Source organism: Bos indicus x Bos taurus, chromosome 11, assembly GCF_003369695.1.
Source record: "Bos indicus x Bos taurus breed Angus x Brahman F1 hybrid chromosome 11, Bos_hybrid_MaternalHap_v2.0, whole genome shotgun sequence".
Classification (NCBI taxonomy): Eukaryota; Metazoa; Chordata; class Mammalia; order Artiodactyla; family Bovidae; genus Bos; species Bos indicus x Bos taurus.
In genome coordinates this window covers 44,169,426-44,183,123 of record NC_040086.1, presented here as the reverse complement: position 1 = coordinate 44,183,123, position 13,698 = coordinate 44,169,426, and the positions used below count along the sequence as shown (strand labels likewise).

General features: G+C 53.8%; 1 protein-coding gene across 3 annotated transcripts in view; it reads left to right on the top strand.

Annotated features, from left to right (window-relative positions):
- The first annotated feature begins 1,792 nt into the window (after nt 1-1,792).
- The window catches only part of SH3RF3 (SH3 domain containing ring finger 3), a 161,645-nt gene continuing 149,739 nt past the window's right edge, over nt 1,793-13,698 (top strand). For all 3 annotated transcript variants that reach the window (XR_003513371.1, XM_027555405.1, XM_027555403.1), the window contains exon 1: nt 1,793-2,338. Coding sequence is in view for 2 of the 3 variants with exons in the window: in XM_027555405.1 (XP_027411206.1) it covers nt 1,817-2,338 (522 nt within the window). In the remaining variant the exon portion in view is untranslated. The remainder of the gene's footprint in view (nt 2,339-13,698) is intronic.

The following is a 13,698-nucleotide window of genomic DNA, read 5'->3' as shown; positions in this document are numbered from 1 at the left end:
TCCCATGGACAGAGGAGCCTAGTGGGCTACATACAGTCCATGGGGTCACAAAGTGTCAGAGGTGACTGAAGCGACTTGGCATGCATGGATATGCATACGATTCTGGACACCCCAAACTAAGATGCTAAGATGTGCATTCAAATCACCACAAGACAATGACTTGGAGACCATTTTTCCATTAATTTCACAAATGTTTATTGAACAACTACTATGTGCCTGGGGTTTCCCTAGGCACTGGGGATATTCCAGTGTAAAAATACGTGGCTTGTAGGGAGCTTGTATCACAGTGGACTGAGATCTTTTCTATGCATTCGGTTCTGGAGACACGAAGATTTAAAAAATCTAGCTGCAATGATTTCATAAGCATAAGCTTCATTTTCCTTGCATGCAAAAATGAGGTTAAAATAGTTATCTCATAGGGCCGTTTAGAGGATTAAATAAAAAGATGAACATTTTTGGCATTGAGGCCTCAACAGATATTATTTTTTCCCTGAAAAGTCTAAAAAGCCACACATAGCTTCACAAACCTCAAGACAGCCTGACCAGCAGTCAGGCCCTCGCGCCTTTCTTCGGTAGCCCAGTCTTGGGCTGTGCAGGTCCGCGGGCCAGCCCTGGACCAGGCTGTGTCGGCCTCGGCGGGGCCCAGAGCGGCCACGAGGGGGCAGCGCTCGGCAGGGAATCTGCGCCACCGGCCGCGGCCCCGCGGCCCCCGGGCCTCCGTGCGCTCTTGCGTCGCTCTGACGCGCCCGAAGGCGGGCGCCGGGAAGGAGACCGCGACTCCCCTCATCTGCGCCTCCGGAGGAGGGATCGAGCGCGTTCCCAAGGCGGCCCGCGAAAGACTGGGGTCCGGCGGGCAGCGGCGCAGTCTCGGACCCGCGTCGCCGGGAGGACCCCAGCGTCCTCCCCCCTCCGCCTCGCCCGGCGCCCCGCGCGCCCACCCTGCTCTGGGGCTGTCACTTCCGCGCGCCGCCGGGCAGGGGACCGGCCGTCGTCGAGGAGGATGCCCGGGTGCTGGCTGCGTCCCCAGGCTGCTGGCCGGCGCTGCCCAAGGAGGCGGTCGGGATAGCGCCGCCCAAACTTTCCTTCGCTGCAGCGTCAGGCGGAAACATCCCGCTCAGAGGCTCACGGAGAGCGCAGGAGGCTCTGTCGCCAGAGGGGACAGGCCCGGGCCTGCGCTGCGGAGCGCCCTGGAGTTCCTGGGGGCGCTGAAGGCGCCTTAAGAACAGGACTGGTGTCCGGCCTGCGCCCAGGCCGGGCAGGTCCAGGGCGCGGCTGCCCCTTCTCGGCGCCCCGCAGTGACCGTGACCTCCGCGCGCTCCCCGCGCACGTGCTCGCGGCCGAGGACGAGGAGGGGTCTGGCTGCACCCGCTGGGCAGCGCCTCGCGGGGAGGCCCAGGGCGCACCGGGGTGGTGCGGGGGAGCGCGCACGCCGCGCCCCCGCCTCCCCCGGGATCGGACTGGCGGCTGAAAGCTCAGAGCCGCCGGGTGTCTTGCCCGCCCGGCGGCGCCGCTGGAACCCGTGCCGGCCGGACTCGCAGAGAAGAGACAGGTGTAGTCCGCATCTGCGGGCGCTGCGCTCCGAAGCACTGGGTGGGCTCGGCGGTCCGGAGGGGGCTTGCGGGACTCGGAGCTCCGGTCCCGGCCGCGCAGGCCGATTGGCACCCCTTGGCGCTGCCAGCCTCAGGGAAGGAAGTCGCGGTGTAGCCCGGTCCCCAAGCGGTCGTCCAGACGCGACCCTGGCGCCCACTGCCCTCGGCGGCGCCCGCAACGGCCCCGGGACCTAGAGGTGCGCGCGGTCGCCGGCGGCGCCGCCCCCATGCTGCTCGGAGCGCCCAGGCTGTGCGCATCCCGGGCGGCCGCCGCGGCGCAGAGAGAAGACGACGGCGACAGGCTGGGCGGGGACATGGACGAGTCGTCGCTGCTGGACCTGCTGGAGTGCTCCGTGTGCCTGGAACGCCTGGACACGACGGCCAAGGTGCTGCCCTGCCAGCACACCTTCTGCCGCCGTTGTCTGGAGAGCATCGTGAGCTCGCGTCGCGAGCTGCGCTGCCCCGAGTGCCGCATCCTGGTGGGCTGCGGCGTGGACGAGCTGCCGGCCAACATCCTGCTGGTGCGCCTGCTGGACGGCATCCGCCAGCGGCCCCGCGCCGGCGCCAGCCCCGGCAACAGTCCGCCCGCGCGTCCTGGCCCGGGCCCCAGCCCCGCTTCGGGGGCGGCCTCGGCGCTCGCGGGTGGCGGGGGCAGCTCCCCTGGCTCCCCAGTCCTCCTCCCCGCGGCGACCGGCGCCACCTCCAGCCTGCGCGAGCTGGCGACCAGCAGGAGCGCGCCCCCGGCAAAGGTGGGTGTGCGCTTCTCCGAGTTGTGAGTGTGTTGTGGGCAGGGGGCAGTGCGGAGGGGCAGGGGACCAGAGGTGTTCTGCGATGGCCTTCACCTTGTGCTTCTTTCTCGACTGGCTTCCCTCCATCGACTCCGTAGGTGTAACCCTCCGAGTCCCACTTGCCGACTCTGGGGCATCACTGTGCTCCCATCCCGCCCCCTTCCAACTTCTCCTTGTGACTTGACGTCCATCCTCTCCCTCTGGAATCCCTGTGCTCACCTGCACTTGTTATGTGGCCTGTGCGTTTGTGTCAGTGCCCTCACCACCACCACCACTTGGTGTGGCCAGGACTCCCTGCCCCTGTCCCCATCCGGTCCCTTGCTGCACTGGACCTGTTTCTCCACCTGTAACTTTGCTGGGCCTTGGGTCTCTCTGAACATAGTCTTCTCCTCCTGGACCCCAGACTAACCCTCTGTACACCCTTGCCCACCTGGACTGAAGTTAGTGCCTGCTGATTTCCCGGGTCCTGGCTGCTGGGAGGTGGGGGTGGGGGGGTGCTCCTGTCTGGTGTCTGGCAAGAGGGAGTCTGGCAGAGGCCAGTGCACACCTGGGTTACGAGAACACACACTGTAAACCCGTTTAGCAGGAGGGAAGAAGTCAACCTGGAGCCCAGGAATGTCTGCTTCAGCCCTAGGTGGACCGGGCCTGTCTGGCAGCCCTGGTCCTGTCCTGGGATCTCAGGCCTGCCGTGTCCCCACTGGGTTGTTATTTGAGGGTTTTTCTCCTTTTGCCTTTAGTGCAGCTCCGTCGTATAGCGTGGACTGCTTCTGTTTCAAAGACCGTATCTGGAGGGTTCCGGCGGTTTTGTTTCAAGAGCTACTCAGAGTATGTCATTTCACACCTCAGCCACCTTGGGCTCTGTGGCTGGGGGAAGCCAGCGCGTGGGATGCTGGTTTAAGTGAGAGATGAGAAAGTACTTGTGTTTCATGTTTTGTTTAAATGTGGAAAAGCTTAAAAGGATTGTTGATCTGTTGCAAATATTCACTTTAGAAAGCACAGCCATACCCCTCTGCTTTTGACCTTTTAAAGGTCTGGTGGTGCAGAAGCCATTTAATGAATCCTTCTTTTATCTGAAGTACTGCAGTGAGGGAAGGTCTCCACCAAATTGCTCAGCACTGCAGTGTCTCTGAGGTCAGGAACTTAAGCCCTTGGGTAGTTAAGCTTTGGAGTTAAAAGTCAGACTTTGCCAAACTGGGTTTTTCCTATTAATCAGGGGGAATGACCATTCTCAAGTCAAGAATAGTCAAGGAATATTTATAAACGGGATCACTGCTGAAGGGGAATTGATGATATTAATTGCACGCCTGCTCAGTTGTTTCAGTCGTGTCTGACTCTTTGCGACCCCAGGGACTGTAGCCCACCAGGCTCCTCTGTCCATGGGATTCTCCAGGCAAGAATACTGGAGTGGGTTGCCATACCCTCCTCAAGGGGATCTTCCCGACCCAGGGATGGAACCGGCATCTCCTGTGTCTCCTGCATTGCAGGCAGATTCTTTACTGCTGAGCCACCAGGGAAGCCTGATTGTGTTAATTAATTTGGTTTTTAATTGTGATTAAATCCAGTTATAAGTGTTCTTGTTACAGATTTTTAGACTTTTCTTTCTCGCCTTGCTGTTATTGTCTAAGGTATTATAACTGAAGGCCCTTTTTTTACAAAACAAGTGGGTTACCTCCTCTGGCTCAGAGAATGAAATGATTTTTGAATGATGCTTCTAGTGAGGACGTTTTGTGAATGGAGTCTGATCAGGAGGGTGGGAGGCCTTGAGGCAGCTCCTGGAATCCATGGCATTTGCAGCATTTAAAGACATTTGTGAAGGGGCTGAACTTATAATTTTTAGTGATGACACTTAGTTCCAGAGAATTAATTTTTTGTTGCCTGGAGTTGGGGATGATTAACTGACTTTCTGTCTGGATACGTGCAGCAGATTCCGTCCAGGTCTGTCTGAACCCAGCAGACTCTGGAACACATTTCCCTTTTTCATTTTCCTGTTTTACCTAAGTGGGAGCTCAGTCCTTTTTTTCAAGGCCCCCTCACCTAAGACACACTAAGCTTGTGTCTTAGGAAGGGTCCGAATTAAATCTGATATTACATTTGATCATTTTCAGAGAGGAAAGAAAGAATAGCGTCTGTGTGGACTGTAGTATCATCTAGGCTTTTAGCCACTGGTTTTCAATAATCGCTGGATGTCTTGGGCAACCAGATGTCCTGGATAGAGGACTGTTAGCAGCCCCTGTGAGTGTGGCAGGCAAAACCTTAAGCTGAGCATCACTTCCAAGTAGGCTCTGGTACTTGACTGTCCACTGGAATAAATCTGGATCCGGGTGTTGCCGTGTGCTGTTTCATAGATGGGCACTTGTCATCAGTGGGTACTATGTATGCCTTAGTAGTAGGTGACTAAATATAAGACAGTCCCATTTCCCAGCGAGAAGCTCCTCCAACCTTCCTTTGGGTCAGTGGGGAAGTGTGGATGTTTTATTAGGTGGGTGGATTAGCAGGTATCTGCTTAGATGTCTGTTAATTTAGTGACAGGTAGATACTGGAATCGGAGAAGGCAATGGCACCCCACTCCACTACTCTTGCCTGGAAAATCCCATGGATGGAGGACCCTGGTGGGCTGCAGTCCATGGGGTCTCGAAGAGTCGGACACGACTGAGCAACTTCACTTTCACTTTTCACTTTCATGCATTGGAGGAGGAAATGGCAACCCACTCCAGAATTCTTGCCTGGAGAATCCCAGGGGCGGGGGAGCCTGGTGGGCTGCCGTCTATGGGGTAGCACAGAGTCGGACATGACTGAAGCGACTTAGCAGCAGCAGATACTGGAATGGACTTAACTCCATTCAGTTCTGGGAACACTTTCCAAACCCTCACTTGCATCTTTCACTGGAGGTGCTGGGACCCTCCAGCCTGGTGGGCGGGGCTCTGCATTCACCTGTGCTGCCTGGGACCAGGTGTTAGAAATGAGTTAAACCTGCTGCCCTGGAGCTCTTACACCATGGTTTCGGTGCCCACTGCCCAAGGCTGGCAGATGCCACCATCCTGTATGGCTATCAGAGTCACCTTAGCCCGTGGGATGCGCTGCCACTGCAATTGCTGAGTTTCTCAGCCTAAGCTTTTTTTTTTTTTTTTTTCTGTTTTACAGTTTTGCAAGGTGACCCCTCAAACACCCTAACTGCATTGATGGAGGTTTTTAGGGCCACTGGTCTTTCTGAGAGGGTTTTGTGGTTCCCAGTTGAGTAATTCAGAGAGTACTTTTTAATGTGAATGAGTAGGGCATAGATATCAGACAGCTGCAGTCTTTTTCTGAGTGATTTTCTGAGAAGATCCTTGCTTGTATCTGGCATACACCTGCACTGTGCAGGCGCCATCCTGGGTGACCAGGTAGGCGTGTCCCCGATGGAGCTGACATTAGGGCCCGGAGCCATTCTACCCTCAGGAGGTTCCTGGGGGGCACCAGGCAGGTTTTGGCCAGAACTTTGTGGTGGTTAAAGGAAGGACATTATCACAGTTAAAGACCTATGGAGGGTTTGGCTAAGGCTCTTGCTGATGGAAAACATAGTGCTAGAGTCTGACTAGTTTGCCCGAAGGTACTTAAAACCTGTGTATCTCTTGGCCAGCAGTATCTCCGAGAGATGGGGTCCGGGTAATGGGAGCGACCCAGTAATGGGAGCAGCGAAATGAACCATACCAATGATGTCTATTTGCTATTATATCTTACAAACACACACATACAATAATTCACCATATTTTGGATGCAGACTCAGAGTGTTCTCTGGGTTCTAACTTGCCTTTCTAGTTTGAGCCACAGTCACAATTTATGGTTTCCTATTTGTTTCTTTCAAATGGACTGAGGACTAAGAGACTCGAAATAATCTGAGTGGAGCACCTTCCAGATTTTAAATAATTCCCCCTGAATGTGTTCTGTTTTTGTTCCGGCCAAGTGACAGTTTTAAAGCCATCTCTCTTTGATAAGTCTTTCCTAAGTCATCACCTTGGTTTTCCAAGAAGTGACTTTTTATGCACTTAGATTTCTTTGGTTTACGTACTATTTAATTAGAGTTGTATCTATAAGTAAGTATATAAGCACGCTTGCATAAACATGCTTGAGAATCCAGACAGCGGACTCCTGGTGAGCACCAGCCTCCCCAGCAGGAGTGTTTACCTGGACAGTGGCCAGTCAGGTGCAGCTCTCTGTGGGGTGGACACCTTGGCTGTCCTGTGGAGGGTTAGGGCTAGGACATGACTGTGTCCTAAGGGTGGGAGGCTGTGGCTTTTTCTAGGGTGTCACAGGGGCTCCAGAGAAGGGACTTGGAGCTTATGAAAGCCAGGCTGCTCCCAGGATGGCAGGCAGTGGTGACCGCGGTCACTGTGTCTCCAGGGCAGATGCCAGCCTTTGTGATGGAAGAGTCGTGCCAAGTCCTTTGGGACGTGTTTTTAGAAGGGCCTTGGGTGCAGAACCAGCTCTTCTGGGACACGTGGCCATTATTGAGTGCCTGCTGTGTGTGGGTAGGCTGGGCGGTGTAAGTGTGTCTCCTTGCTTTCCAACCGCAGCTCAGCGAGGCTGTTTCTTAGCAGATGGAAACTGACCTTGGAGGTGAACTCTGGATATACCGGCCTACTGGCTTCCTGATTAGCCACCTCTCACTATCATAGACCTAATCAGTTAGAGACTCTGGTCCCAAACCAGGCAGTTGGGTCCTGAGGTCACTCTGCCCACAGCTGCAGGTGTTTTGGGCCCTATAGGCGGGCCTGTGCAGAGTGAGGTGCTGGTGGGGGTCCCGGTGGGAGAGTGTCATGTTGGCTGTGGCTCTGGGGACAGGTTGCTGGCAGCTGTAAGTGTGGAGGCCCGGGCATCTGGGGTCTGTCCAGGGCTCCATTCTGTCCTCAGGGATGTATCTTCGTTCACCCTGTTCTGTCACTGTCCTGGGATGACACCAGGGGTCTCAAAGCAGATGCAGGGGCATCGTGACACTGTGAGAGGCCAGGTGCTCACTGCTCAGGTCAGGGAGCAGACCCAACTCGGCCACCCCCACCACACACCCCCGCACCCCATCCCTGAGGACTGGAGCCCAGCTCCTCGGGGTTTGGGACCCAGGCCCACCTCCCCCTGGGCCGCGCCCCACCGCCCCACCTCAGGTATTGGCAGGTTTCAGGGCTCCTGAGGGCCATGTGAGGAGGGTGGGTGGGGACTTGATAGACAACCAGGACTGGCACTGAGGATGGGTGTGTTCATCCCTGGGCAGATGGCTTGACTCTTCTGGGCCTTCTCATTAGTGGTGGGGAGAGCTTGTCTGCATTAGTGGGTGAAGGAGGTGATGCAGGTGGAGACCAACACAACCCAGGGGCTGTCGGCTGGGTACCATCAGCCACACACATCTTGAAACCTCAAATCACCACCAAGGTGTGCTCCTTGGGTCCACCTGACTGCTAGTGGAGTCAGAATATGGTGTCCTAAGTTGCGTGTGTGTATGTGTGTGTGTGTGTGTGTGTCTCTCATACATGTTGTATCTCTAGGTTCAAAGTCGGTTCAAATCTAGTTCTCATGACTGAATCTCTGAATGTTGAGGAGCGTCTAAGGGCTTGAATCTGTTTCACCTTTAAATTGCCTCCAACTTTTATCTGTTATTGAGGTAGTGTTCTTGATCCTTACAAGCTTCATTGAACTGAAAAAAAGCCCAAAAGATCATCTGTTTTAGGGAAGGCAGCTTAATAACCCTGCTGGGTGCTGAGTTGCTGCTTGGGCCTCTGCTGAGAGGGAAGGGGCACAGCTTCCTCCTCTGCAGGATGGGGGTAGTAGGATGGGGGGAGAGGAGTCGGGGGTCTCGTCTATACCTCCCACCTGTGCAGGAAGTGGTGGTGGGGGCTCATCTACACCTCCTGCCTCTACAGAACAGGCTTACCCCCGTTGTTCCCTCATCCAGCCCGTAAGAGCCCATGGGCTCGCTGGAGCAGGATGAGATTGAGTCTCAACTATAGAGTTGTTTCAAGTGTGCATTTCACTTCAGTCTGTATTTAACCTTTATTTTTGCAGTTAATATACTCTTTTTCGAGGTACATTTTTGGAATAAAACATCAGCAGGATTCAGTTGGGGAAATGCTCTAACTTTATGGTGCTTGAAGAGACCAAGGTCACTTTGTATCTGATTTGCCTTCCTTGGAAGATCTTCCAATCTGATGTACTTGATGCACATGTCATGATGTACTTGATGCATGTGTGACGTCAGTCCTGTTGGAATTCTAATTCACCTTGAAATGCGAGAGTGTCAGAGAGGTGGTGGCTGTGGTGAATGGTTTAAAAACTGTGGTGTGGCTCCCTTCTCCCTCCACACAAAACTGGACTAAAAAGAGCAGGTGAAGCAGCAGCATGATTCAGAGTCTCTTCGTAGGCTGCTGCTCCTTCGAGCCGGACTTCAGCTCCGATGGGAGGACTGGAGTCCAGCAAGCCCAGGGAGCTGCTGCATGGACAGCATGCTGCAGGCAGTCCACTTGCGCCAGCCAGCCCTGGACAAGCTACAGTACTTGGGCAGCAAAGAAATGCTCTTTGTGTATTGTTATTTTTCATTTGCTGCTTGGTCAACACATCTGAGTCACGTTAAGTGAAAATCTTGCTGCACTAAATGGAATTCTAAACATAGCCCCATAAAGGGGCCAGAGAAAGATGCAGTGTCAATTATTCAAGAGGGTCAAACGTACGAGGTCTCATACTGTCACAGTTCCCAGTGCTTTCAAAAGTGATTTACTTCTTAATTGTCCACTGAGTGACCTTTCCAGTTATATCTTTCTGCTTCTAGGTCTTAGGGCACTTGGTTTAGTAACTTGAGTTTCTCTTACAAGTATGACAGGTAAATCATCAGTTGTTTAGGTAAATCGTCTGGAATTAGAGCCTGACCTGTTCATTCTCACTCAGTGACAAATATATTTCAATATATGTAAATGGATTTATGTATATACATACACATAAAAGACGCTTACTCCTTGGAAGAAAAGCTATTACAAACCTAGACAATGTACTAAAAAGCAGAGACATCATTTTGCCAACAAAGTTCTGTATAGTCAAAGCTATGATTTTTCCACTTGTCATGTACGGATGTGAGTGTTGGACCATGAAGAAGCTGTGCATCGAAGAATTAATGCTTTTGAAATGTGGTACTGGAAAAGACTCGAGAGTCCCTTGGACTGCAAGGAGATCCAGCCAGTCCATCCTAAGGACTGATGCTGAAGCTGAAATTCCAATACTTTAGCCACCTGATGTGAAGAGCTGACTCATTAGAAAAGACCCTGATCCTGGGAAAGATTTAAGGCAGGAGAAGAGGGCAACAGAGGATGAGATGGTTGGATGGCATCAGTGACTCAGTGGACATGAGTTTGAGCAAACTCAGAGAGATAGTGAAGGCCAGAGAAGCATGGTGGGCTGCAGTCCATGGGGTTGCAAAGAGTTGGACATGACTTAGTGACTGAACAACAACAAATACACATATACTAATATATAGGAAGTATAAATATATGTGTATCATTTTTATATGTTACACATTTACCATTATTAATTTGGTTGGCATTTCATCCCTTTGAATGAAAGTTTGGGGACTAGCTGACTTCTGGTGACCTTTAGTTTCCTCACAGTGAGTCGTGTGCTAAGAAAGCCCATCCAGATGGACTGAACTGTCCAGTGGTGACAGGAAAGACCTGTCTGTGCCCACGCTGTGTCCAGTTCTGGCAGACCCCTCTGGCTCTGCTACCAGCTGCCACAGGGCTTGGGCAGCGCTGGCCTTCTGGGTGCTGTCCGGGCAGAGCACATGGATGAAGGACCTGGATGTGTGGCTGCCCGAGAGCTGCCAGCTGTCACTGGGATTCATGGGACCAGTAGAAAACTGGCATCGTGCGGTCGTGTCTTCTGGGCCAGTTAGTGAGAGGCTGGGGCTTGAGGTGTGTGCAGGTGTCGGCAGGTGCAGGCGGGCACTTGTGAAGCATGGAGGGAGGCTTGAGTAATTGGCTCTGGGGACTGTGGTTGCTGATGGGGCCGTTTTGATGAGTAATAGACCCCATTAGATCCAGCAAGGTGCTCGATGATGTATAATTAAAGACGGCATTAGTCAGGCAGAAACCACAGCGTTTAAAAGTGTGCAAGGAATGGTGTCTCAGGCTAAAAGCTTGCATCTGGGATGGGGGAGGCAGGATGCGAACCAGTCTGAAGCTGCTGCCTCTGGACAGTTGGGTGGCTGTTCACAGGACAGCTGGTGTCCTCCTGAGTCTCAGATATTTGTAGTGACAGCGGCCATGGTAGTTTAGAAGTTTATTTTAGGTGAATTTACAGCTTGTGGAACAGTTCTGATTGGTTACCACAAAACAGAAGTCCTATTTCTGTTCTCCGTGGAGCAGGCTGAGCCCAGGTGAGCGCTGGTCTGAGACCCGTCTGCACATTCCAGCTTCGGCTCCCAGTCCCTTCCTTATTCATGCAGTGGAGGGTGGGGGTGTGTGGGGTGGGGGCTTGGGTCTCTGCGGGTGGGGGGAGTGGGCCCAGCGGCTGGGCTGAGCGCTGCCCTGACCGTCACCCACCTGACCGTTCAGACCTCTCTGTCCAATGCTGAGAGAACCGTGTGCCCCGCTGGGCCTTGGCTCCTGGACTCCTTTTAATCAGAGTCAAGCGTCTGGCAGACAACCTCAGTTGTTAATTATGCTGCTATTAATATTCATGTTGACAGTCATCTGCTCTTCAGCCCAGGGGTTCCCGCAGCGCTTCACAGGCCAGGAGGCGGGCCCCCTCCTGCAGCGACAGACACAAACGGGAGCCCAGGTCACTGCTCCAAATGTCTGCTCTGTGCCTCCCACCAGTGTCCCCAGGGGAGGAGGGCTGCAAGGCTCCTCCAGGCAGCCATGTGGCTCTGTAGCCTCACAGAGGCCAGGGTCTGGTCTCTGACGCCCTGGAGCTCAGAGTGTGGGTGTTTCAAGAGACCAAGTGGGGTGCCAGCTGAAAAATGTCAGATGCAATGGAGATATTTTGTGATGTGTGTGTTTTATACTCTAGATGGATTAATTTAGGTAAAAAAAAAAAGTTACTGAGTTCTCTTTGCATTCCATAGATGATGTCTTTATTCTGTGGAAGAAAGTGTCCTTGAAAGGATTGCAGCCATGGTCCTTTATGAACCTGGTGCTCCTGGACTTGGGCCACACATTGAAGTCCTGTAAACGCTGCAGCGTGGCCCCAGCCCTGAGGTCTTGATGCATTCGATCTGGGTGCAGCCCAGCGTTGGCTTGTCAAAGTCCCCAGGTGGTGCAGATGCTGGCTGTGGGCAGTGCTGGCCTGAACCACAGAGGCTGGGGAGGTTGGAGGAGTCAGGAGGACATTTCTGGAAGCCCTGCCTCCCAGATGGCTGGCCAGGTGGAGAAGGAGTGTGGGCTTGGAGGCCTGGGACCCCGAGGTGCAGGGAGCAGACTTGGTCCTGGAGGGAGGTGATCGGGGCCAGTGAGGGTCATTGACCAGCTGGACAGGAGGCTCCAGGGGAGCCGGAGACAGAGGGTCATCCTCGGCCCTTTTATTTAGGAGCCTGACGCTGCTCTGCTCATTAATTCACTTAATAAATAATTCTTTGGGAGAAAGTTTCATACAAAAGCAATAAATTCGGCTCATTAATCCACCAGTGCTTGTGACGACTCAGCAATCTGGGCACTGTGGTTGCCCCCCTCTATGCAGACCCAGAGGAGTGTAGGAACTTGGGCTTTTCTGGGGCCATGCTGAGGTGGAGGGCTGAGGCTATGAGCCCCTCTCCACAGGGCTTGAAGGCGAAGTGTGAGCTGGGTTCCAATTCTTTCCCGTCGTTTTCACCTCACCAGGATGCCCAACTGGGGAGATGCCAGGATACTTCCTGCGGTCTTTACCACGTCATGAAAGAGGCAGGTGGGTGGGAGAATTTCCTGGTGGAACCGAAGGGGCAGATGTGGAGGGAGGGAGTCTTCCTTTCCCACCTGAGGGGTAGGTGAGAGTGGCCTGCTGTCACTCAGGGCCGGAGCCAGGGGCAGCCACTCACCTCAGAGGCCAGGGTGACATGATGACCCGCCCTGTGCTGGGAAGGTGGGGCTGTGGGGTCTTCCTGCATTGGAAGGCCTCTGCATTCACACGGTGAAACCAACATTATGGAAATGCAGTTAGTGAACCTGGGTCCCCAGAAGTGTCCTTCTGTTCAGTGTTCTCACATGGCAGCCTCTGCCGTCCATCTGAGGCTGCCTGCCCCCTGGACTGAGTGTTAAAATTGGGCCAGATGTGCCTGCTTGGGGCTCCACACTGGTGGCCATGGAAACGGACTAGATACAGAATCTTCTCCTGGACATCTGTGCCTCCACGGCTCAAACACATGCACAAAAAGCTACCGGATTTACACATGTTCAGATAAAGCCTTCGGATGGCACAAATTCTAGATTGTATCCTCCAGGCAGTGCTGTCTGCAGGTCTAGGATGGAGACCACCTGTGAAACATACAATTTTCTATAGCCACATTACAGAAGTCAAAAAGCAACAGATGAAATTGGCTTAATAATGTATCTTATTTAACCACTCGACCCAAATGTGTACCTGAGCGCTGCTCAGCACAATACATTCTCAGGGTGCTTTGCCTCCCTGGTCCATGCCTGGTGCCAAGCCCGCTGTGTCTGTCACCGGCCAGCACGCCTCAGCGATGGTTCAAGGGCCACACATGGCTGCAGAGCCCCCTGGGGGCACCAGGCTGCTGGCAGAGCTCCAGACACTGTGATAGAGGGCTGTCGTCTCCTGCTTCTACATTTCCAGTGACCTGTGCCCACGTGATTTGGAGGGTCTGTGGGCCATGCCAGGAGCCCCTCTAAAGTGTCAAGGTGACAGGATCTTCCAATGACACAGGCTCTGGGGATTTGGTGTGGTGACAGTGGGGGCAGCAGGAAGGTGCCCCGAGGACCCCTCTGGACCCCAAGTGTGGTGGTTTCCTGCCTGGTCGATCACTTGGGTCCCTTCCTCACCAGCTTCATCATCAGCGGGCTCTTCTCTGGGTCCTGACAGGCATGGTGTTCTATCCCCTGGACAGAGTGAAGTCCAGCTCTTGTAGAAGGAGGGCCAGCGTCCCCCACATAAATGGTTATGAAACTGTCACCTGCCTAGCTGTCGGTTTCCTGAGGTGACAGGTGCACCATGGAGGAGGGGTGTTTCCCTTCTCAGTCACCTGCAGTTTGTTCAGGGTGATGGTGGTGGGGGGCACTCTAGCTCCTTTCAGTGACACCAGGCAGGGCAGGGTTGTTTGGGTCTGACTTGCCCTTGGGGCGGTGTCCAGGGCAAAGCCGGGTTAATGGACTGTTTGAAAG